The 24094-nt window shown below is 52.4% G+C and overlaps 2 protein-coding genes across 3 annotated transcripts in view; one reads left to right on the top strand and one right to left on the bottom strand.

Moving 5' to 3' along the window:
- The window catches only part of TRIM28 (tripartite motif containing 28), a 54355-nt gene extending 35953 nt beyond the window's left edge, over nt 1-18402 (top strand). Inside the window, exons 6-18 of one of the 2 annotated variants that reach the window (XM_073321996.2) lie at nt 288-402; nt 935-1081; nt 2951-3065; nt 3954-4345; nt 4482-4628; nt 13452-13488; nt 13965-13998; nt 14194-14407; nt 14585-14886; nt 15092-15209; nt 15510-15584; nt 15908-16042; nt 17170-18402. In XM_073321996.2, the coding sequence (XP_073178097.2) occupies nt 288-402; nt 935-1081; nt 2951-3065; nt 3954-4345; nt 4482-4628; nt 13452-13488; nt 13965-13998; nt 14194-14407; nt 14585-14886; nt 15092-15209; nt 15510-15584; nt 15908-16042; nt 17170-17391 (2053 nt within the window). In that variant the 3' untranslated portion in view covers nt 17392-18402. The remainder of the gene's footprint in view (nt 1-287; nt 403-934; nt 1082-2950; nt 3066-3953; nt 4346-4481; nt 4629-13451; nt 13489-13964; nt 13999-14193; nt 14408-14584; nt 14887-15091; nt 15210-15509; nt 15585-15907; nt 16043-17169) is intronic. The other variant, XM_073321995.2, reaches the window with a different exon arrangement.
- Nucleotides 1-24094, bottom strand: part of LOC140901855 (uncharacterized) — a 355046-nt gene that overhangs the window by 126151 nt on the left and 204801 nt on the right. The window lies entirely within an intron of this gene.

Below are 24094 nucleotides of genomic sequence, written 5' to 3'. Positions count from 1 at the left end.
AAGACAGAGGCCTCCAGGGCTGCTGTTAGCTGAGGAGGAAGCAGCTGGGGTTGGCAGAAGTTTGGGCTTGGGCCAAGGCCCATGTCAGAAGCACTCCTGCCTTAGCAACAGTTGCACGGGATCACATCTGTGTCTAACCAGCCCAAGGGATGGGACAGGGGAGCTGTGCTATTGCAGAACCTCTCCCAGCCTCGCGCCTTGGCTGGCTGAGATGCAGAAAGCCCTGGGGAGGGCAGTGGGTGTGGGTGTTTAGTATACTCAGCATGTGGCTCTGGCTGGCTACGCAGGATCCGGCAGGTGACAGATGTGCAGAAGCGGGTGCAGGTGGACGTGAAGATGGCCATCCTGCAAATCATGAAGGAGCTCAACAAGCGGGGCAAGGTGCTGGTCAATGACGCACAGGTGAGTGCATATTGTCGGGGGGCCCTCCCAACCCACCTGTGGAGCAAACCACTGACTCGCCCTCCTGCTGCCCTGGCAGGAGCCTTGAAAACAGGTGTGCAAGGAGTTCCTCTGAGCACATGTGGATCTTAGCACTGAAACCTGCTGTCTCCCTACTCCTAGGGAGTAAGGGAGCTGTCCCCCTTGGCTTCCCCTATTGTGGCTCCATCTCCGCTCTTAAACAGTCCTTTGGAGGAATGCTTCCCTTGTGCCAGCCCACAAGGTGTCTGACTCTTGCCCTCTGGCCCATCCCATGAGCTGTGCCATGCGCATCCAGCTGAGAAGTTTCCAAGCAGGAATCTGTCCTGCATTGGCACCAATCCCTACTCAGTTCACAGCCGTGCATATCATTCGTTAAAATATTAGGCAGTTCCTACTTGTCCACACAGTCTGCACTGCAGCCCGGGGCATGTGGCAGCATGTGGCGGGGCGGGGGGAAGGGCAGGTCTCTGTGCAGTTGGTGATGGGGTGCCGGCACCTGGCTGTGTTGCAGAAAGTGACCGAGGGGCAGCAGGAGAAGCTGGAGCGCCAGCACTGGGCCATGACCAAGTTGCAGCGCCATCAGGAGCACATCCTGCGTTTCGCCTCCTGGGCCCTGGAGAGTGACAACAACACTGCCCTGCTGCTTTCCAAGAAACTGGTGAGTGACTAGATGGGTAGGGGGTGCAGCACAAGGGGGCCCATCTAGTGCCAGGTCACAGACCCTGATCTCTGGCTCAGCTATACTTGCTGCAGGGTGCTTTCCAGGCTCGGTTCTGGTGGAGATCTTCTCTCCACTTGGCTTTCTGAAAGGGATGAGGCTCTTGCAGGTGTCGGGCAACATGTCACAGCGCAGGGTCACTGCGCCTGCATTCCTCCTCCGTGGTCCAGCAGGGACACTCACTCCAGGCTCTACTCTTTTGGGTGAAGACCCATGTCTCTCCTCCTGCCCGGGATATTGCTAGGCTGCACAGCCAGCCTACACTGTATAATCCCCCTGGCAAGTCAAATGCCCTGAACAGGCCAGCACCTGCACTTTTATCCTCAGTGTGGTTGTCCCTGTTTAGTTAGCACTCAGCTCTGAGGAAGCAGTTATTTCTAAGGTGAAGGCATTATAGAAAACATGTGAAAGTAATACAAAAACCTGCAGGTGTGCTGATTAAGCTTAGTAGAGATCATCTGGGAAGGGTTCTTGCTGGTGATTAGTCCCTCGAACCCCAGCAAAGGGGTTTTTCTGGGGCTACAAGTTCATAACCACTTCTGCTGAGATTCTCTGAGCAGACAATCAGTAGACTTGTACTTTTCTCAGGGCATAGCTAGATAAGTTGTCAGGGTGATTAAGCACTGGAATAAATTGCCTAGGGAGGTTGTGGAATCTCCATCATTGGGGATTTTTAAGAGCAGGTTAGATAAACCCATGTCAGGGGTGGTCTAGGCTAGATAATATTTAATCCTGCCATGAGTGCAGGGGACTGGACTAGATGACCTCTTGCCCCTTCCAGCCCTATGATTACAAGTTCATGTAGAATAGGTCCATCAATGACTATCAGCCAAGATGGTCAGGGACACAACCCCATGCACTGCATGCCCCTAGTCTCCAATTGCCGGAAACTGGGACTGGATGATAGTAGATGATCACTCATTAATTGCCTGTTCTGTTCATTCTGAAGCACCTGGCATTGATCGCTGGCCGGCCGAAGGCAGGATACTGGGCTAGATGGACCCTTGATCTGGCCCCTCTTTTGTTCAGAAGACTGGGTATTTGCATAACTGCAGGAGGGGGATTTACATTGTTTAAGAGCCCTCTGAAGCTCATGACTAAGGCTAAGGTTGTGTCACAGAGGTCATGGAAGGCATGGAAACTGGGACTTACAGAAACCTGACATTTTCTGTTTCAGCTGCTGGGGCAGTGGCCCTGGAGCTCCCAGCTGCAGGGGTGGCTGTTTTGGGTGCTTCTGTTTAAATGCACCCTAGCCTGTCAGTCTTCTGTCAGTGCTTGGATTAAGTGAGTAACCCATCCTCTCCCCAGCACAGAGCTGATAGTTGATGCAGTTCTGAGCCAGGTCAGACCAAGCAGAGCTGTTACTTGCAGTGTTGGCAGGGGTGGGAGTGGCATTAATTACTCTTTTTTGACTCCTACAGGAGGAAACTTTCCTATCTGACCCATTCACCCAGAACACAATCACTAGCCAGTTTGTAAACATACACACACTATTCACAAAACAAACACCATTGAAGCTTCCCTGTTTCCATAGCATTGTCTCGTTGGTGCACCAACCTGTGACTATGAGTGGGAGCCTGGGACCAGCATTGTGCCACCACTCCCACCCCCCAGAAGCTTGCGAGGGTGGGTTCTACTGCATGGAGATCCAGAGTCCAATTGCTTTGAGGTGTCCGGGTTTCCTGGCCACACTAGGGTTACATGGGAGGAGAGGACAGGATGAGTGGATCCGGGTTCCTGGGTTTCAGCAGCATCGTTACCCTGGGTGTGACTGTCTGTTCCTCTCCTTCTCCTCCCCCCCCCCAAAAGATCTACTTCCAGCTGCATCGTGCCCTCAAGATGATCGTAGACCCCGTGGAGCCCCAGGGGGACATGAAGTTCCAGTGGGATCTTAACGCCTGGACCAAGAGTGCGGAGACCTTCGGTGAGCTGTGGGGCTGGGGGTGTCTGGGAGAGTCACTGGCTTTGAGAAGATGCGGGTATGTGTCATGGAGGGAAGGGGATTGCAGAGATCCCAGACAATGTTGGCCTCTGTATTCCTCCCCGGCGCTGCACAGGGCATAAGAGTCACATGCTGTCTGTGCTGGGAGCCCAGTGTTCTGGCTGTCCCTCCTCCCCAGGGGCTGGGTCTTGACCAGTGAGTGGCTTGTGGCAGGACAGTAGGGGACCACTCTGTACACAGGTCACAAGCCTAGTGACATGAGCCTTCCTGTCCCATAATGTCAGCCAGGGAAAAGTGGCTGGCTGACTGCAGATGTCAGGGAGGTGTCACTGCACCTGGGTAGCCTGACATCCGGGTTCAGCCAACACCCAGGTACTGCCCTCGCTTTGCCAACCAAATGACTCCTGCCTTGTTGGGCACAGCTGAGTGGATCCTGTGTGGAGGGGAGTCAGGCTCCTTGTAGCCAGACTGCAGGGTCCAGTCCTGCAGCTGTTTTCTGAGCATTGGGATCTACCTGAAATCTGCGTCCCGTCCCCCCCACTACCCCAAGGAGGACCAGCCAAGGGTGGGGAGTGCTGTAGTGGGATGTGGGCATTAAGCCAGTGCACAGGGCACCCCACTGTGCCATGGGAGCAGATCCCAAATGGCCAGCCTGCCTCAGTGGCTCCTTGTGCCATCTTTGTATTTCCAGGAGCTGTCATGGGACACACCCTGCTTGTTGTAGCTTAGACGTGTGTGGCTGGGGGCTGGGACTGGGTATGCAAAGGGCTGTGGAAACCCAGGGATGGACCTAACTCAGGCCTGGGTTCCCTGTTCCCTTATCAGGTGCTTCTGTTTAAATGCACCCTAACATGCCCATCCTCTCTCCAGGAACAATTGTCTCAGAGCGGAGCGGCACCCTGCAGGCCGCAGCCCCCAACGCGCAGATCCAGCGTGCCAATGCCACCGGCCCGGCGGCGGCAGGAGGAGGGGTGAAACAGGTCTCCGGCACTCCCCAGGTACTGGCTCCTCTTACGAATGTCCCTCCCATGGTCCCGAACCGGCCCGAGGCTGCTGTCTCCCAGAGCCAGCCTCCGCCTCTGCAGCCGTCAGTGCAGCCCACCCGGATCCTCACGGCCCCCGTGGTTAAGAGTGGTGCCGGCAGCACCTACGTACAGCCCATGCAGCTCCAGTTGGTGCAGCCCCGTGGTCTCCTACAGATGAACGGCCAGCAGCAAGTCATGGGCCAGCTGGTACTCCTGCCTCAGGTCAATGGGACTCAGGTGGGTGCCATGCTCCGGCGGCTACCTGGCAGATGGTGGGGGAGCCTCTCTCCGATGGTAGCGGCAGTGGGGTGGCCCATGCACCAGGCTCCGCCCTTCCCATGGGGGTAACAGGCACTTCTCCCTCTCCCTTTAGGGCGTGCAACAAGTCTCGGTGCAGTCCACTGTCGTCAGCAAGGGACAGCTGGCCCCAGGAGCCCTGCTGCAGCCGATGGTCTCTCCCAACAGCCAGGCAGACTGCTTCATCAGTGAGGGTAGCGCCCCAGCATCCTCCACTGTGCAGGTGAGCAGGGCCAGGAGAAGCCAGACCAGCATGGCAAGGGGTGTGCCAGGGCTTGGTGCCTACGCTGGCTTTGTCACTGCAGGCTTGTGCTAAGCACATTCCAACCCCCCAAGGTACTTGGAGGGTGTCTAGACATAAACCCCGTAACTGGCCCATGCCAGCCAGCTTGGGCTGCAGGGCTGTTTCATTGCTGTGTAGACTTTCAGGTTTGGGCTGGAGCCTAGGTTCTAGAACCTTGTGGATTGGGAGGGTCCCAAAGCTCAGGCTCCAGTCCAAGCCTGCATGTCTACACTGCAAGAAACAGCCCTGAGAGCCCAAGTCTGCTGGCCCTGGCCAGCTATGGGTTTTTCCTGTCTGTGTAGACAGACATACCCAGAGGGTTCCCCTTTGGTGTTCTGCCCCCGGTCCATTGAACACTCACAGAATTCCTGGATCCTCTATTCCCAAAGGCACAGTACACCACAACTTATTGGTTCCACCTTCGAAGGCAGCTCTGCTTAACACACAGCAACTAAATTTGTGCTTTAGAGAAAGCAAGTACCAGTTCATTTAACACAAGTGATTCAAATGCTAGAGAACTGTGGGAAATGAAGGGTTACATATGAAGTTAAGTCACAACACATTCTGGGGCCTAAACTTAACTAACAAGATGAAGTTTATTAGACAGGAGGGTCTCTCACCCAAGTTCTTCTCCCAGTATTTAACAGCTTGGTGCTGTGATCTTTGTTTTCCCAGAAGCTGGCAGTGGGCTTGCGTACTTCCTAGGTGAAGAATGCAAAGTGAGTCTTTTGGTACAAAAATCCATTGTCCTCCCTTGCAAACAGGGTAACCCCAGCTGCTTGTATTCTAAAATCTCTCCCCAGGTTTGCAGTCACTCTAACATTTTGCTCAGATGGTAAATAAGCATTCATTGTGAAGTGTGGAACAGTTAACTTATGTGTAGGCAGATGGAGAGAGACATTTTCAGCTTATTAACTTAGACCTTAAGACCATAATTTTACTTGTGGGGAAAATGTGCACCAAAAAATTTAAGATTATGCACACAATCTTTGAAAAGTCTGCAAAATTCTGCATATTTTATTTGTCAAAATAACACAGTATAATCATACCAGTTACAATTATTTTGGTAATTTATTTCAAAATACCTGAGCAAGTATGTCTGTAATACAGACAAACATTCAGGAAATCTTTTTTGACAAAAAGATTCCTTACCAGGCATATTAATACAGAATTTTATGTGTAATTCATTTAAATTACAATACAGAACTTTGAGCAGTGTCCCTGTGGGTGCTCCACTTTAGGTGTTTGTGCACCCCTGTGCTTCTAGTCAGAAATTTGTAGAGGACTGTTCCTTCTTTGTGAACAGCTTCTCTGACCTGGCTGGTTCTCCCGGTTTTAAATGCTGTCTGACCTGTCGATTGTCATTACCTGCCTCAGATGGTCACTCGCAGTGTGTCCGTTGTCTGGGAGAGAGACACATTGTACAGAAGTGCCACCACTGCAAAGAGCTGACAGTGAGAACTAGAAAAGCTAGGGATCTCCAATTAAAACTTACGATGCTGGAGAAATCCCTTCGACCTGCTTCTGATCCTGAACACAGGACCCCTCCCTGCCAGCACTCACCTGTGGTGACATCAGACATGGGATCCTCTTTCAAAACAGCTGCTAAGGACCCAGTCCCGCAGAAAGCCACAAAAAAGTGGTTTCACTCATCGCCTCAGCGAGAATCGCCTCAGAAAAGGCCATCTCCGACCTCCCAAATCTGCCCTGGTACCAGCAGCACCAAGAGCCACAGAGCAGCATGATGGCACCACCTGTTGCACCAATACATTTCAGCAGGTCTACGGCACTGGCTGCAATCACAATGATTTCTAATCAAAGCCTGCTTCCTCCGTCAACACCAAGCTTTCCCGTGCTGGAGACGTTTGTTAGTCAGGCAGACCTCTTCACATCACGTCCACCCCAGGAGCACCTCTCTTTGGTACTGGCGTTAACCCCACCCCCAGCTCTTGAGGAGGAAGCAGAAGCAATTGAAGAGCCACCACAGTGTGGCACCATCCTACCCACCCACATCTCCTCTTCGTCTCTTGACGCATCAGAACTGCTGCTTCCTCCCACATCAGGCGATGACATTAAATCCTTCCAGGAATTATTTAAATGAGTGGCTGACTCCCTCAACATTTCCTTGGCAGGTACAGCATAAGCTGGCAGATATTCTCCGTACCGCTCCTACTGCCAAGATTGCACTACCCATCAATGCTGCCATCATGGACCTTGGCAAAAATGGTCTGGCAGACACCAGCTACAGCTCCACCTTCTTGTAAAAGATCAGACGAGAAGTACTATGTCCCAGCTAAGGGAGCCAAGTTTTTGTTCACTCCTGCTTCCTCCACCCCTAATTGATTGGTGATAGAGGCAGTTAATCAAAGGGGAGAGCAACATCTGGCTAGGACCACTCCTTATGATAAAGATTGGAAGTGTCTAGACCTCTTTGGCAGAAAGGCCTGTTCCTCGGCGACCCTCCAGTTTCACAGGGCCAAACCATTCTGCATTGCTGGCCATGTACACAAAACATTTTTGCACAAATGACAATTTTTATTGAACATCTTCCAACAGATAAAGAACAGTATAAAGCTAACCTAACAGAAGTCTCCCTCATTGCCAGAATGGCCTTACAGACTTCCCTGGACTCCGCTGACATGGTGGCCCGCTCCATCGCCACCTCCATAGTCATGCAGAGGGTGTCCTGGCTCCACCTTTCAGGCTTCCCCAAGGAAGTTCAGGTGGCAGTAGAGGACTTAACCTTTCAGAGGTCAAAAACTCTTCACAGAAGGCACAGATGCATCCTTACACTCTCAAGGTTTCCTGTGCCACATGGAAAACCCTAGGAATATATGCCCCTGTGAACAAAAAGAAACAGGGCAGATGTTATACCCAATGCTTCTGCACTGCCCCGTATGCCCAACCTCAGAGACATTATGACCAGCACCACAAACCTCAGACGAGATGCTGACAAGCCCCAGAGCAGTCAGCGATGTCTCAACCATCCACATCCAGACAAGCATCTTGACGTATTGGTCAACTGCATGAGAGCCCCACATACTCCACTGCCAAAGTCCCTCATAATCTCCTGCCCATTTGGGGACCACCCAACACCCTTCTACCCTTCTGGGCAACCATTACATCAGACAATTGGGTTCTGGAAATTAAATGCAAGGGCTATTCTATCCCTTTTACCTCTATCCCACCTACCCACCCCCTTCAGGGACCCATCTCACGAGCACCTGTTAAAGCAGGAAGTAAACTACCTCCTGCAGCTAGGTGCTGTAGAACCTGTACTTGCCAAGCACCGGGGGAGCAGGTTATATTCACACTTTCTCACCCAGAAGAAAACCGGTGGATGGAGGCCCATCTTGGATTTGTGCAAGCTAAACAATTTGTCAGAACACAGTGCTTCAAGATGATAACCCTAGCAACCATAATTCCAGCATTGGAGAAAGCAGATTGGCTGTCGGCCCTTGACCTACAAGATGCCTATTTTCACCTCGCTATTCATCTGGTGCAAAGAATTTTCCTCCAGTTCACGCTTGAGAACCTCCACTACCAGTACAGAATGCTCCCATTCAGATTATCCACAGGCCCATGGGTATTCTCCAAGGTCCTCGCTGTCATTGCAGCGTGTCTTTGCAGATGGTGTGATATTTCCCTACTGAGACTGCCTCCTAAAAGCTTCCACGTACCAAGCTGCAGTCAATGTCCTTCACATCACAACAACCCTGTTTGTAAATTTAGGATTACAAATAAACATTCAGAAATCTACCCGAATTCGAACCCAACAGTTGGACTTTATAGGCACTCACCTAGACTGCACCACGACATCAGCCCGACTCCCTCAACAATGCTTTGTTGCCCTAACGAACCTCATGACAATGGTAAAAAACAGCCCACAAACATCCTCCAGAACGTGCCTACAACTCCTAGGGCACGTGCCGGGCCACCACGTTTGTTATGAAGCATGCCAGGCTTCGTATGAGGTCTACAAACCTGGCTTCTTACTGTCTAAACTCCCCCACAAGCACTCCATACACAGACTGACAATGCCCAGTGAGGTAAAAGACTCACTCACGTGGTGGACAAAACAAACATTTGTATAGATGTTCTGTTCCAATGACACACCCCATTAGTAATGATCACCATGGATGCCTCCCTTGTGGGATGGGGGAGCACTCTTGTCCAAGAATACTATCCAAGGCCGGTGATCCCTTGCGGAATCCACCGTCCACATACATTTATTGGAACTCAAGGTGTCTTGAAATGCTTGCTGCCACTGATGCACAACAAGACTGTCCAGATCCTCATGGACAACTTGGCCACTGTGTTCTACATAAATCGCCAAGGCAGGGCCCAGTCTTACCCGCTCGGCGCAGAAGCATTTCACCTTTGGGAATGGTGCATCTCCAACAACATAGATCTCATTGCAGCCTACTTACCGAGAAGCCAGAATGTCACAGCAGGCAACCTAAGCAGACTCTTCTCGCGAATACACAAATGGGAACTGGCCCCAGGAATCCTGAAAACTGTATTCCTCCTATGGGGTTTTCCCCTCAATAGACCACCTTACAACATATTACAATGCCAAGTGGCCACAATACTGCTCCCGGGCAGGACTTGGACACAGTTCCCTGGGGGATGCCTTCATCATGAAATGGGAAGCCCCCTTGATGTATGCCTTCCCCCCCAACTCTGCTATTGAGCCACATACTAGATAAAGGACAAATCCAGACTAGTCCTAACTGCACCAACTGGTGCCACAAACATGATTCCCATACCGGAATCAGATGGCCACAAGACTGTCATTGACCCTTCCCCCTTGTGCCTCACCTGCTGACACAGGACATGGGATGCCTCCGCCACCCCAATATTCAGATTCTCCATCTCAAGTTGTGGCTAATTCATGGATGACAAACCAAGGAAATACAGGATATCTTACTGAACAGCTGATGACTCTCTACACGGAAAACATACGGGCACAAGTGGAAACGTATGTCCCTGCACGATATGGAAAAACAAGTTTCCCCACAATCAGCACTACTACCCACAATATCGAATACATGCTGATGCTTTCTATTAGCTCACTCAGGCCTTGTCTCAACTAAAAGGAAAAGTCTATCTAAACTACGCAATTTTGAGTTACGTGAATAGCATAACTTAAATCGACGTAGCTTAGATCTACTTACTGAGGGGTCCACACTACGCAACATCGACGGGAGACGCTCTCCTGTCGACTCCCCTTACTCTTCTTGATCCGGTGGAATACTGGAGAGTGATTGCCGGTCAATTTACTGGGTCTTCACTAGACCCGTTAAATCGACCACCAGTGCATCGATTGCCACAGCATCAATCCTCCAGTAAGTGTAGACAAGGCCTCAGAGTGTGCTTATTTGCCATTACCACTCTTAATATAGACAGGTTTCAGAGTAACAGCCATGTTAGTCTGTATTTGCAAAAAGAAAAGGAGTACTTGTGGCACCTTAGAGACTAACCAATTTATTTGAGCATGAGCTTTCGTGAAGTGAGCTGTAGCTCACGAAAGCTCATGCTCAAATAAATTGGTTAGTCTCTAAGGTGCCACAAGTACTCCTTTTCTTAAAATAAATGAACTCACTGTCTTTGCCCACCCTCTAACTAAACGCTTTCTCAAAGGCATACAGAATACTTAGCCCACACTAAGATTTCTCCCATCCCTCCATGTGGGACCTCAACTGTGTTTTCCATACTCTCATGGGCAAACCCTTCGAGCCACTAGCTAATTGTTCACTGTTACACTTATCCATGAAGGTCGTCTTACTAGTGGCAATCACGTTGGCAAGGAGGGTGGGAGAGCTGGGTGCCCTAATGGTAAACCCACCCATACCATATTCCTCACAGACAAGGTAATCTTAGGTCCACATATATAATTTATATCCAAGGTTGCCACCTTGTTTCGTCTCAACCAACCCATCTACTTATCTGTATTCTTCCCAAAGCCGCACGCTGACAACAGGGAAGTGTTCCTTCACATGCTGGATGTTCGTAGAGCGCTTGCGTTTTATATAGGAAGAACAGACATTCAGAAAATCATCCCAATTTATATCCACAACAGAACGTTCCCAAGGCCAAACCATTTCCAGACAGCAACTCTTGGATTTCTGACACTATCAGATTATCCTATCAAAAACACTATCCGGAACCTCCTTCCGGACTTTACGCACTCTCTCTACCAGAGCTATATCCACATCAATAGCTTTTCTCAAAGACATACCTGTCATTGACATTTGTAAAGCAGCTACCTGGGCATCAGTCCCAGAACATTTACCAAACGTTACGCTTTAGAGCAACATTCAGCTGCTGATACTCCCTTCAACATTCAGTAACTCTGAAGCCTCTCCCCTCCAAAGAGGGGCACCGCTCTACGTCACCTAAAGTGGAAGTCTCACGGGGACACTCCTCGAAGAAGAAAAGGTTACTCGCCGTGTGCAGTAACTGAAGTTCTTCAAGATTGTTGTTCCTGTGGGTGCTCCACTACCTTTCTCCTCCCCTGTGCGTTTGAGTTTCTCTTCAGTCCTCTCGGGTAGAGAAGGAACTGGGGGGCGGATGGTTGTGCGTGCTGGGTAGCTGTTCTGAGCGGTGTGAGATGGCGGCTGCGTGTACACGGCCTACCGGGACACTGCTGCTACAAATCTCAGACTAGAAGTCCAGGGGCGCACAAACACCTAAAGTGGAGCACCCACAGGGACAGCCATCTTGAACCTCAGTTACTGCACAAGGTGAGTAACCTCTTCCTGCACCTGTCAGAAGCAGTGTAAGGGCTTGGGGGGGCAGGGATAACAGGAGCTGAGAGAGAGGGAAGGAGCCTAGGAGTGAATCTGGAAGTTGTTGGGGGTGGGTGGGAGGTTTTTCTTGTGGGAAGAAGGGGGATTGTTAGGGTGTTGGGAGACCCCTCCCAGGCAGTCCCTGGTTGACCCAAGCCTCTCCCATTGTCAGGCATGTCTGCCCCTGTCCCCATACCCCTCTTCCCCATGGGTCTCTGCAGCCCTCGTCCCCAGGCTCAACGCTGTCTCCCCACTAACTCCTGAGACCATGCTCCCGTCTGTCCCCCCCACTAGCCATTCTGAACCCCAGTCTGACACCCCCAAGCAGTCCTGTGTTCCCCACTCTGTCCTAAACTGGCTTCATGGGCAGGGTGCTGGGATGAACTTTTACTGCTGGGGAACTCTGCGGTGCTGGGCATAGGATTTTGTATTTTCCTGCATAAAATTTTTTGCCTCAGGGCTGCAGTTCTGCCTTTTGCTCACCAGAGGCCACTGTAGTGCTAGTACAGCTGGCATGCATGCACTGGCTGGTCTGGCGCCACATCGGCCTCTGATGGGCAAAAGGTGGAACTGCAGCACTTAGGGAAAAAATTTTAGGTGGGAAAATCACAAAATTATGCGAGACACATTAATTCTGTGCGTCCTCAGATGTGCAGAATTTCCCACAGGGAGTAATTTCAGTCTATAGACAACTCTTCACATGTGCATATACCTATCTCATTTAAAATGAGACAAGATGAGTGGTAATCTCTTGTCCAATAAACAACGCTGCTTGTAAGCTGGTCTGTCTCTCTAACAAGTTTGTCCAATCAAAGATACGAGCTCACCCAGCTTGAGTTTCTGATATCCTGGGATGCCAACACTGCTATAGCAGCACTGCATACGACAAGTTGAGCAGGGGAGACAGGCTCCCAGTATTAACCTGACTTGACCCTGGCAAGATAGTGTATAGATACCAGACCCAGGAGATTCCTGTCACTTGTCCATTCCCTGTGGGGTGCTGAGGATGGGTATATGCCAGTACCCAGGGTTGTGTGGCCCCTTGGCACTACTTGTCAAGAGTGAGAGTTTTGTCTGTGCTTGCTATAGATCACGTACCCCTGTAACCACTAGCCTTTGGCAACCTACCGCTGTCCAGATAGCGATGGGCTCACACCAACTCCCAGACACTGGGCATGTTCAGCCCTTTATCCACTGAACACTCATCAAATCACCAGGCCTGCTAGTACCATCCACCAGCTTGTAGGATGCAGCTCTCAGGGCCAGCCCTTTGCTTACCATCATGGCATGTAGGCCAGGTCTACACTACAGATCTGTATCCGTATAACTACGTTACTGGGGTGTGAAAAATACACACAACTGAGTAATGTAGTTATACCAAACTAACCCCTCCATATCAACAGGGTGCTATGGGAGGGCATCTGCTGTTGTAGCTACCCGCCTCTTGGGGAAGTGTCTTCTCTGCCTCCCAGAGATCACAAATTTTTGATGTACGCCTGTAGACAGGGGAAACCCTGGCAGCTGCTTGCTTCCTGTTTAGTTTCTCTTTGGAATTCTCACAAGCCTTCACTTGCATCCAGTCCAGACTGTTGTGAAATACACAATACTTAATTTACATTTAAACAGCTAGATATGCTACTTGACTGAGACAACCTATTTGTCACTTTTTTCTGCAGACTGATATCTCTGTGCAGACTTCAGGAATATATTTTCAGCAGGCATTCATAGTACTTGTGCATTTGTTCACTGAGATATTGAGCACCAGTGCTGACACCAGTTTTCATTTGAGACCTCAGATGCATGCACCAGACTCACACCACCCCTCTGCACCCCCTTGTCAGTTGGCATTAAGCACCTCTTGGGTAGAGGTGGGCCGGCAGCTGGGAATGGGGGGGATTGGGAGGTCTCCCAGGGTGGGGGGGCGGTCTGGTTGAGTTCCCCTTGACGTGTCCCCCTTTTCATTCCTTTGCAGCCCATGGACACCCAGGAGGAAGGCATTGGAGACCTGGGTAAGAGGCTCTGGGAAGCCCAGGGCCAGGGAGTGCTTGGGCGGGAGACGGGGGGAGCAGAGTATCACCTTGCCCTTGGATCTCCTGGCTGGCCCTAGAGCAAGGTGCTGGGGGCTCGTCGGAGGGTGTGGCATGGCACCATGTGGGAGTAGCTCCCCCACGGGCAGCTGCCAGTCCTGTTGCCCTTCCAGTGGCCCACACCCTCCACAGGGATGCGGTTAAAGTGACGCTCATCAGGGCTGAGCATTGGAGAAACCCACCAGCCATCATTGTCTGCAGACTCAGGCAGGTGGCATGCTGCTGGAAGGCTGCCTTCCACCCATGCCAGGGCTAGAAACAGGCTGCCTCTTCTGGATCCTTTGGGATTTCCCTTGGCAGCATGGCTGGATATGGGCATCCCCCCCAGGGAGATGGGGGGGCACCAGGCTGGGGGGAGAGGCTGCCTGACTCATGTCTGGCTTTTCTCTCCTCAACAGACAGCACTGAGGCCCACGTATCGGGAATGAAGAGGTAAGTCAGCTGAGTCCTTGCCCTGGTGTCTGGGGAAGGAGTGGGGTCCTTGTCATGGTTGGGGGAGTGGGGCTGTATTTGTCAGCCTGCTGCATGCTGTCTGTCCTTCCTCCTGTGGATCCCCTGTTGCTGTGACCCCCTTCACCCAGGTGTGGGGCAGTGGTCATACCTTGAGCCCACTGTGCTGCATTGCAGGCCCAGGCCTTCGGACGGCAACGTCATGCGCAAGGTGCCGCGGGTGAGCCTGGAGCGGCTGGACCTGGACCTGACGGCCGACAGCCAGCCACCTGTCTTCAAGGTCTTCCCCGGCAACAGTAACGAGGACTACAACCTGATCGTCATTGAGCGTGGGGCCCAGCAGGCTGCTGCCCAGCCCCCCAGCACCACCCTGCCCGGAACCATAGTCAAGGTAGGTACCTTTGCTGCTTTGGGGTACCCGGTCGGCCTGCTCTGGGGGCCAGGGTGGGGTAATGTCCTGGTGAGTGGTGCTGCGCTCCTGGCCATGTGGACACCAGCCCTGAGGGTGTCCCTGTCCCACTGTGGCCAGGCTGCTGGGAGCTAACACTAAACCCTGCTGTCCCCCCAGGAGGAGCAGATGGAGGCAGCGATCGACTATCCAGCAGAGGAGCCCAGAGACACCAAGCCCATTGTCCTGCCCCAGGATGTCCTGGCCGCCGAGGGCTCCGTGTCCCGCCTCATCTCCCCCAGTGGCAGCATTGGCTCCAGTCTGGATGTGACGCCAGGCCAGAGCCAGGAGGGGGCCCTGGAGTCGGCCAATGCTGCCCACTGCAGAGTGTGTCGGAAGGCGGGCTCTGTTGTGATGTGTAACCAGTGTGAGCAGTGCTACCATTTGGACTGCCACCTCCCAGCGCTGCAGGAGATCCCCAGGTACCTGTTCACTTCCCCAGCCCTGGAAGGGGAATGAGGTCTAGTGGTTGGGGAAGGGAGGGGCTGGGAGCCAGGACTCCGGGGTTCTGTCCCCAGCTCTACTATTGATGTACCGAGAGAGCAGATGTCCTCTCGGAATTGGAGTCACCTGCTGTCTGACTGGGAGTGTGGAGGGCAATGCTCACTCCTCTCATTTGTTCCCTAGTCAGGAGTGGAAGTGCCTGCTGTGCCAGGAACTGCCGGCGCCTGGTGAGGAGGACAGCACCAACTTCTCCAGCTCGGAAGATGAGGGCCCCAGTAAACTCTCCCCCTTGGAGCAGAGGGTTCGTGTGTTGGGCTGGGGTTCAAGTGACAGGGATTTGTTTGGGGAGAGTCTCTCTCCCTGCCTCAGAGCACCGTGCAGGGTGTGGGCATATGGGTAGAGCGCTCATCCTCTGCTCTGAGCTGGCCAGCCCTGTGCTGTCTGTGGGGTCACATGGCTGGGCCAGGCCTTGCTCTTGTGTGATTCCATGGAGCCACAGCCAGGGTTAGGGTGCTGGGGGACATCTAGCCTGCCCCTGAGTGGGAGGGGAGGTCATGGGGTCTCTGCTCCTAACTCTGCTGTGTCCCCCTTGACCTGGCAGAAGTGTGAGCGTGTCCTGCTGGAGCTGCTGTGCCATGAGCCATGTCGGCCTCTCCACCGGCTTTCGACCGCCACGGTGAGTCAGGGTGGGGGTGGGGGGCTGTGCTCGATTCACTGGGGGTTGGAGGGGCACTTGATGCTGTATTCAGGGTATGCTCACTTCATGAGGCATGTGGGAGGTGCTGAAGGTGGGGAGCTTCCCTTGATGCATGGGTTGTGGAGAGCCCCAGGCATGAGGCAGTCTCACTAGTACTTGAGTGCTGGGACCCTATTCTGGGGAGAAGGTTTCTGGCATGGAGGCTGGGGGGGAGAGGGTCCATGGGAGACAGGGTGGGGCTCAGGGAAGGCAGGGGCCTCTGGCTGGTGGGGCCAGGCCTGACCCCTGCCGTTTTCCCCCAGGAGGGTCAGGACACCATCGACCTGACCCTGATCCGAGCCAAGCTGCAGGAGAAGCTCTCCCCACCCTACAGCTCCTCTGAGGAGTTTGCCCAGGATGTCTGGCGGATGATCAAGCAGTTCAACAAGCTGACAGAGGTGAAGAGTGACCTGGGACCCTCCTTCCCGTTGGCAGTGGGGGGAGAGGCATGTCCCTTCTCAGGCTGGGCCGGGGGCAGGCATGGGTATGCCCTGATCGTAATGCATCGGGCAGGGTGGGTATGAGGCGCACCCTGGGGGTGGCCAGAGCTGGGCACCTCGCTACCACCTGTGCTTAGTGTGTACCTGAGTGTGGCTCAGTTCCCCAACTTCACAGGCCACCCCAGCTCTCCTCTCTCTGCCTATGTGGGCCCTGCAAGCTCTCTTCAGGCCAGTGTCCCCCTGAATACCCATGGTTCTCAGATCTGCCACTGGCGCCCCCAGCCAGCTGCAGATCAACCTCCGGTTTGTCGCACACCACAAGGCTGCCAGGATCATGGAGAGAGAAGGGCTTCAAATGAGAGCAGGTGAAAATGTTGAGAACAGTGTTTCCTAGTAGAGCCTGGACTCAGCTAGTTCCTGTCCATTCTTATAAGAGCAAGTCTCTCCTCCAAAGTTCTTCGAGTGTATTACAGCCTGGCTTGGCTGTGATCTTCTGTTCACGCCCCCTGCAAGTGGGGAGTGAGGGTGCACCACAATCCTTCACCTTTACGCCGAAACGGCCTCCCTTCCTGCTGTTTTATTTCTTCCTGTAACTTTCCCCGTCTCGATTGGCTTTCAGCCCAGATGGTAGCTGGGCCTCAGCAGCGAAGCACGCGGCCAGCTGGTGGGCGGGAGAGAAGCAGCATCTCTCCACTCCTACCTGAGGGGAGCATGTTCACCCCCTTCTGGTGACCTACCTTCACCCCCAAACCTTGAGTGCACAGTTTCCACCATAGACACAACCCCATACATACATCTCACTGTGACCGGGCGCCAGCAGGCTGCTGGGGCTACTGCCTCTTGGTAGAGACCCCACCCACGGGTGAATTGTTGTGCCTGTGCCCCAGGGGATCCTGTCAAACTCTGCTCTCGGCTAGTTAGCACTAGCCGGTTCCTGGGTCACAGTAGAGGAGTGTCCTGGTTCTGGGGGAGACTGGCCACAGGCCATTTTGGATAATGGGGCCATATCCCAGATCTGGAGGTGATGGTGGGTGTCTCCAGCTGTGGTTCTTGACCCCCAGCCTCTCTGTGCTCCCCTCCACCAGGACAAGGAGGATGTCCAGTCCATCATCGGGCTGCAGCGCTTCTTTGAGGCCAAGTGGAGCGCCTCCTTCGGTGACCGGAAGTTCTCCTCTGCGCTGGTGGAGCCCATCCCGCTGGATGAGCAGCGGAGCGAGAGCGGCAGCAGCTTCACCCACCGCAGCTCCCCTGCTGGCTCCCTGGGCGAGGCCCCCGCTGCCTCGGCAGGCGCTGGGGAGGAGGAGTGAGGGGCTGGCCTGCATTGACCAGAGCAGCCGCCCGGCGTCCCACAGGCAATGACCAAAAGCGCCTGGGACTCGCCCATTGCCCCTGGTCGCATGGCGGCAGCGGGATGTCCTGCCCCCCCACTCCAGTTGAAATTGTTTTGTTGATGGGGAGCCCTCTGCTCCCCATGCCCGTTCCTCTTTGCCATGAAGTCTTCACACACGGTTTGCATTGAGGGTCACACACCCACCTCCTGTTCTGGCGCTGTCCTCTGCCTTGACTGCAGGTGGGCGGCGTGTGCAGAGGCTCCCACACCTTTCCTTTTTCAGTCCAGGGTGGGTGGGGGGAGCTGTCTGCAGGCAGGGTCAGGCCAGGGTGTCGTGGGTGGGTTTAGTGGAGCGCTAGGCATTGGGCCCTCATTCCTGCCCGCGCTGGGGACCTAGCCCAGCGCCTGGGCTCGCCTGCCCTGATTGTGGGGTCCTTGGCAGAGGTGCTCCTCTCTGCTGCCATGCGCATGGGATCTTGGGGCAATTGTAGGGGGGCTCTCTGGGCTCTGTGGGGGCAGGTGGCTCAGTGAGGAAAAGGCTGGCGACATTGGTTCCCAACAGTTTGTCCTGCTGGGAAGCTCCCTGGATTTGCCCCCGTGCTCCATGTTCATCTCAACATCCCCTGCACAAGCCTTTCTCTTCAAAGCTATTCCAAGCCACTGTCGGCGCTCTAGCTGTGTCCCTTCTCTCCCCTCCCCCTGCTTGCAATGCCAGTGTGCTCCCTCCCCTCACCCATGCCAGGGGAAGCTGCGGTTCAGCGGTTTTGTAACTGATGCCCGAGGCGGGGCCATTCCGACTCCTCTACTTGTCCCGCAGGGCAGCCTCTTTCTGGCCTGGTTCTTTGTCTCTCTCCAGCATCCAACTGGATCCCAGGCTGGGCTTTGCTTGTATATTTTAGATGGCTTCTTTCATGTCCCCGATAACTGTTTGCGACCTGTGCGATGGAAACTTGTTTCTCTGAGAACGGAATAAATCTTGTTTTATGTACTGCTCTGTCTGATGCCTCGTCCTTCCCGGGGCCAGCCCATGGCTTGTACATGTTCCCTGCTGACAATGTACCATCCCCTGTCCTTTCCCCCAAGGGCTGTACCGCAAACAGAACACTTGTATTGCGGGTGTGCCCAGTGAGGCAGTGTGACCTAGTGCAGTGGCCCCCAAACTGTTGGTGTGTGCCCCCTAGGGGAGCATGGAGGAGCCTGGACCAGCCCACATGGGGTGGGGAGGAGGGAGCCCCATCCAGCCCTCCTCTGCCCCAGCCCCTGGCTGTGGCCCCACTTCTTGTCCTGTCCCTGGCCTTGGGCCCCCAACAGTGGCTCTACTCCCAGTCCCACCCATGGCTGCAGCTCTACTCCTGGCCCCAACTGTGGCCCTAGCTCCCAACCATAGCTGGGGGAGTGGGGCAGTTGATCTAGTGGATAGAATGGTGGGGCCTGTTCTTTACCTGCTGAGTGTAGCCCCCACCTCAGTTTCCCCAGCTGTGCAGTGAGGACCTTGGTCAAGTGCTCAGATTGGCTGCAAAGAACTAGTAATTGTTGGGTGCTCTGGGGCTGGAGTTGAGGCACCCAAATACCATTTTTAAACCCACTCTTCTGAAACACTCCCCCCTCCCCCCCCAAGTTGTGCAGCAGCTGAAACTGGTCCACAATATTCTGTTGAAACCGCTGTGGTTATGAAGTGTCCAGAACGTCAGTCACCTCGGAACAGAAGTGTAGTAGCCAACTGATCTACAACTCCCATCTGGGTCTGGGGGTGAGTGTCCCAGAGTCCAATCTTCTGCTGAAACAATTTGCTTAAAAAAAAAAATCCTTGTGGCACCCTAGAGACTAACAAATTTATTCGGGCATAAGCTTTTGTGGGTTAGAACCCACTTCATCAGATACATGGAGTGGAAAATACAGGAGCAGGTATGCAATGCCCCTCTGCCATGTACGTTGGCTAAACTGGACAGTCTCTACACAAAAGAATAAATAGACACACATCTGACATCAGGAAATTCTTCAACAAAAAAACTTCAAAAACAGACCCCAATATGAAACTGCAGAACTGGAATTAATTTGCAAACTGGACACCATCATGTTAGGCCTGAATAAAGACTGGGAGTGGTTGGGTCATTACAAAACCTAAACCTAATTTCCCCAGTACTAATTTCTCCCTACTGTTACACTCTCCTTGTTAACGGTCTGTAATGGGCCACTCTCATTACCACTTCAAAAGTTGTTTTTCCTCCCTTGGTATCCTGCTGTTAATTGTCTAGTTAGACTGACCTCAATTTGGTAAGGCAACTCTCCTATTTTCATACCTGCTCTTGTATTTTCCACTCACGCATCTGATGAAGTGGATTCTAGCCCACGAAAGCTTATGCCCAAATAAATTTGTTAGTCTCTAAGGTGCCACAAGGACTCCCCGTTGTTTTTGCTGATACAGACTAATGGCTACCACACTAAAACTTTCTCCATGGGAATTTTAGACATTGACAGAAATAGAGGGGAGGATTTTTTAATTTTGCAGCCAGCTCTGCCATAATGCAGGGTGTATAGGAGGGATTTCAATCCTTAACAGGGTCGGTGTGCACACCAGCCATGGCCAAAGCTATGCTGTGTAAACAGGCCATGGTGCTGGGGAAGCATGCTGACTCTAGTCTGTTTAAATGTTTCAAACCCCTAAGCTGCTGCTGGACAGACCTTCCCAAAACAAGTAATTCTGTAGAGGGAAAGAATGAAATTAAGATCGTGCTGGTGTAGAAATAGGTAACTCAGGGATTTTAGTTTTAGGAGTTACAAGTAGCAGAAAAGACAAATGCAGACAGGATTTGAAGAGGATTTAAACTGGCTCCTCCTAAGAGCATGGTCCCCTGAATTCAGTGATTCCCCTCTGTGAATGTCTAAGTAAAGCTCTGGAGCGTCTGCCATGCTCCCCTCACCCTGGCATAGTTCTGTGTCTTGAGGCATGAATGACCCTGCCATGGGCCCCAATTTCCCCTTCACCACCTTCCTCCTCATAGCAGCTGTCTCTGCTTTGCCTGCATCTACCCCTAGCAGCTGCATGATACTCTGGTGTCAGGGTGGCTGATGGTACAATGGAGAGTGTAAATGTCTAGCTCCAATCTGTGCAGGTTTAATGGTGATTTCCTATAGCTGCCACAAGTGGGCTCAGTGGATGCCCCCTGCTGATGATGGGAAAGGCAGAGCACCATATTCATGCTTTGGGTCAGAACTTCAAATTGGGCTTTGGGGCTGTAATCAGCTGTACTGCAGTCCCCCACGGCTAGGTGCTGTCTGTATAGCAAAGAACTGGAGCCTTCTCCAGAGAGCTTACAAGGGTGTGTGTATCGGTTCAGGTCTGCTGCTCCTGTCAGGCTCCCTCCTGGCCAGAGTATTTCTAGGCTGCACAGTTACCAGGCTCCAGTGTGAATTCCCCAGCAAGTCAGATGGCCTAACAGCCCAGTGCCTACACTTTTGTTTATAGCCTCTGCGGAGAAAGCAGTTAGCTACCCCCCAGCTCTTCCTAAGCAAATATATTTATTCTTAAGGTGAAAGCATTGCACAAAACATTTTAAACCAAAGAACCTACAACCGGACCTCTTTCCAGAGATCAGCAAGGGCTCTGTCTGGGGTGGTCAGTCCCCCAACCCCCACCAGGGAGTTTTTCTGTGGTTACATGTTCATCCAGGCCTTCGCTTGGAACAAGCATCCTGCTGCATGGCCGGCTCCCTCTTTTATCCAGTGTGGCTCTCTGAGCCCCAGAGACCATTGTGATGGGTTCCCCCTGGGCTGCCATTAAAACTGGGGTACCACTGAGCTCCCCCGACTCACCAGCCTTCCAGCGCACACATAGGTAGGGGCACACCCAGTTGCAGTTTCAGACAGATGCTAAGATCAGCTCTACGTAGGAGTGCTCAGCTAAGCAATTGCCCAGCACTCAAGTGCACCCCTTCCATGGAGTGTAAACCCAAAATTGTATTGTCTTGTGCTGCACAGAGAACTACAGCGTAAGTGTGTGAAATTTTCCTCCTCCTCCCTCAGGTGGAGAAAGATATACACAGCTTTGTGCCCCAGTTATGAATTCTACAACCTGGTTTGAGAAAACAAAAAATTTAACAGCTACAAAAGCTAGATTGTACATTATAATAAAGGGATAGTAAACAAATCCAAGTAGATTACGGAGCAAATAAAACATGTAAACTAAACTCAAGGTACTACAGAAAGTGATAAATGTAGCAAATTCTCATCCTAAATGCTGTTTTAGGCAGATTGCAGATTCTTGGAAGCGAGCTGCTCTTGCTTGCAGCTTAAAACTCCAGGTATTTCTTTCACAGACCTGATGCCCTTCCAGCCTGGGCTCAGCTCTTTATCTTCTCCTCCCCCCAGTCTTTGTTTCTGACTTTTCCAGTCATCTTGGGTGGGGATTCAGTGAAGAATGATCCTGATTATGTCACTCCCCAGCCTTAAATAGGTTTTGCATGGGGCAGGAACCTTTTGTTTTCAAACTTAGTTCCCATGCCAGTCAGTGGAAAAACACTGGTATTCCAGTACCACGGGACTTGATCACATGACCCTGCAACCATAACTGAAAAGTTTATTTGCAGCATCCACAGGAAGCTGAGAGATTAGCATCTTCAAAGACCTATTCTCCCAAATGGTCCATTGATGGTTCCCAGTTAGTCTGATTGCATTCTGTGTGGTGGGCGTTCCCCAAGTGCAAATGCTTGCAGGGACAGATGTATAGTTAATATTCCTAACTTTAGATGCAAAAATGATACATGCATATGAATAGGATAATCAAATCCAGCAACTCATAACCGTTTCAATGATACCTCACATGACTCATCTTGCACAAAATACATTGATTGACACAATCATATTATAATATTACTATGAAAAATACAGGAAGCAGTGTCACAACCATGAGTGGGTAATTAGCCAAACACTAGATTTCTCAGGGTAGAGCATGGGCTCCCCATGCTGCTGGCTGCACCCCCTGGTTGCCAGGGCTCTGTGGGGTGCTGGTGGCAGAGATGTCTAGCTCAACAGGAAGGACCAGGGAGTCCTTTCTCCTTGCGCTTAGTCCCTGCTCCCAAAGAGCTGACCATCTGTCTCTGCTCTAGCCTAGCACAATGGGGTCTAGTGCCATGAGTGAGAGGAGGGGGCCTAGAACTACCATAATGGACCTGATACGGTAACTCCTCACTTAAAACATCATTCGGTTAATGTTTCGTTGTTACGTTGCTGATCAAATAGGGAACAGGCTCATTTAAAGTTGCACCATGCTCCCTTATAACTTGTTTGGCAGCCGCCTGCTTTGTCCACTGCTTGCAGTAAGAGCAGCCTGTTGGAGCGAGCTGGCCGGGACTTGGAACCAGGGTGGGCTGGCAGCCCCCATATCAGCTCCCCTAAGATCTTCAAGTGATCATTGGTGAGGCCTCATCTGGAGTACTGTGTCCAGTTTTGGACCCCACACTACAAGAAGGATGTGGATAAATTGGAGAGAGTCCAGCGAAGGGCAACAAAAATGATTAGGGGTCTGGAACACATGAGTTATGAGGAGAGGCTGAGGGAGCTGGGGATGTTTAGTCTGCGGAAGAGAAGAATGAGGGGGGATTTGATAGCTGCTTTCAACTACCTGAGAGGTGGTTCCAGAGAGGATGGTTCTAGACTATTCTCAGTGGTAGCTGATGACAGAACGAGGAGTAATGGTCTCAAGTTGCAGTGGGGGAGGTTTAGGTTGGATATTAGGAAAAACTTTTTCACTAGGAGGGTGGTGAAACACTGGAATGCGTTACCTAGGGAGGTGGTAGAATCTCCTTCCTTAGAAGTTTTTAAGGTCAGGCTTGACAAAGCCCTGGCTGGGATGATTTAGTTGGGGATTAGTCCTGCTTTTGAGCAGGGGGTTGGACTAGATGACCTCCTGAGGTCCCTTCCAACCCTGATATTCTATGATTCTGTGATTGCTTATTCCACAATAGGTGTGTGTGCTTGCCACGTGCACCACTGCAGGAAGTTTTTCCCCTAGCAGTACCCATAGGGGGGAGCGCCCCCCTGGGAGTGGCACCGCCGTGGCACGGTATAAGGAGGGGCTGTGCTCCCCCCACCCTCAGTTCCTTCTTGCTGTTAGTGAAGGTGCAGCGGAACTGCTCTGCTCCAGCTTTGCTGTAACTTCCCTCGTGGGCTTTGTTAGTTCATAGCTAGTAGCACCTGGAGTTGAAGTAGTTTTTAGTTAGCGTAGAGTTAGTCAGTGCACCCAGGTTGGGGCAGGCCCCGTGCCCCAAGCTTTAAGTCGTGTGACACTTGCAAGCAGCTGATGCCAGTGAGTAATCCGCCCGCAGACTGTTTTTGCTGTCTGGGAGAGACCCATCTCAGCGATCGCTGCAAGATTTGCAGATCCTTCAAGCCTCGGACCAAAAGGGACATTCAGCTCCGAGTCATTTTGATGGAGTTGGCCTTGACCCTGGCACCATTGCGCCACTCTGAGTTGGCACCGAGCACTGCAGCATCAGTGCACGGCGACCCTCTGGTGCCCTCCACCAGCTGGCACTGCTCCCTGTCCACGGGACACTCTAAGAAGAGGTAGTCTCCGCCAAGACACCAGAGCAAGACTAGGGGAGAGACTAGGCCCGCGTTGGGCAGTTCTAGGTCCCCATCACCCTCCCAGCCTCTGACTCAAGTTGAGCGGAGTAGCCTGG

Source organism: Lepidochelys kempii, chromosome 23 (genome assembly GCF_965140285.1).
Source record: "Lepidochelys kempii isolate rLepKem1 chromosome 23, rLepKem1.hap1, whole genome shotgun sequence".
Classification (NCBI taxonomy): Eukaryota; Metazoa; Chordata; order Testudines; family Cheloniidae; genus Lepidochelys; species Lepidochelys kempii.
Note: the sequence above shows the minus strand (reverse complement) of the source record. Positions and strands in the feature narration are given on the sequence as shown.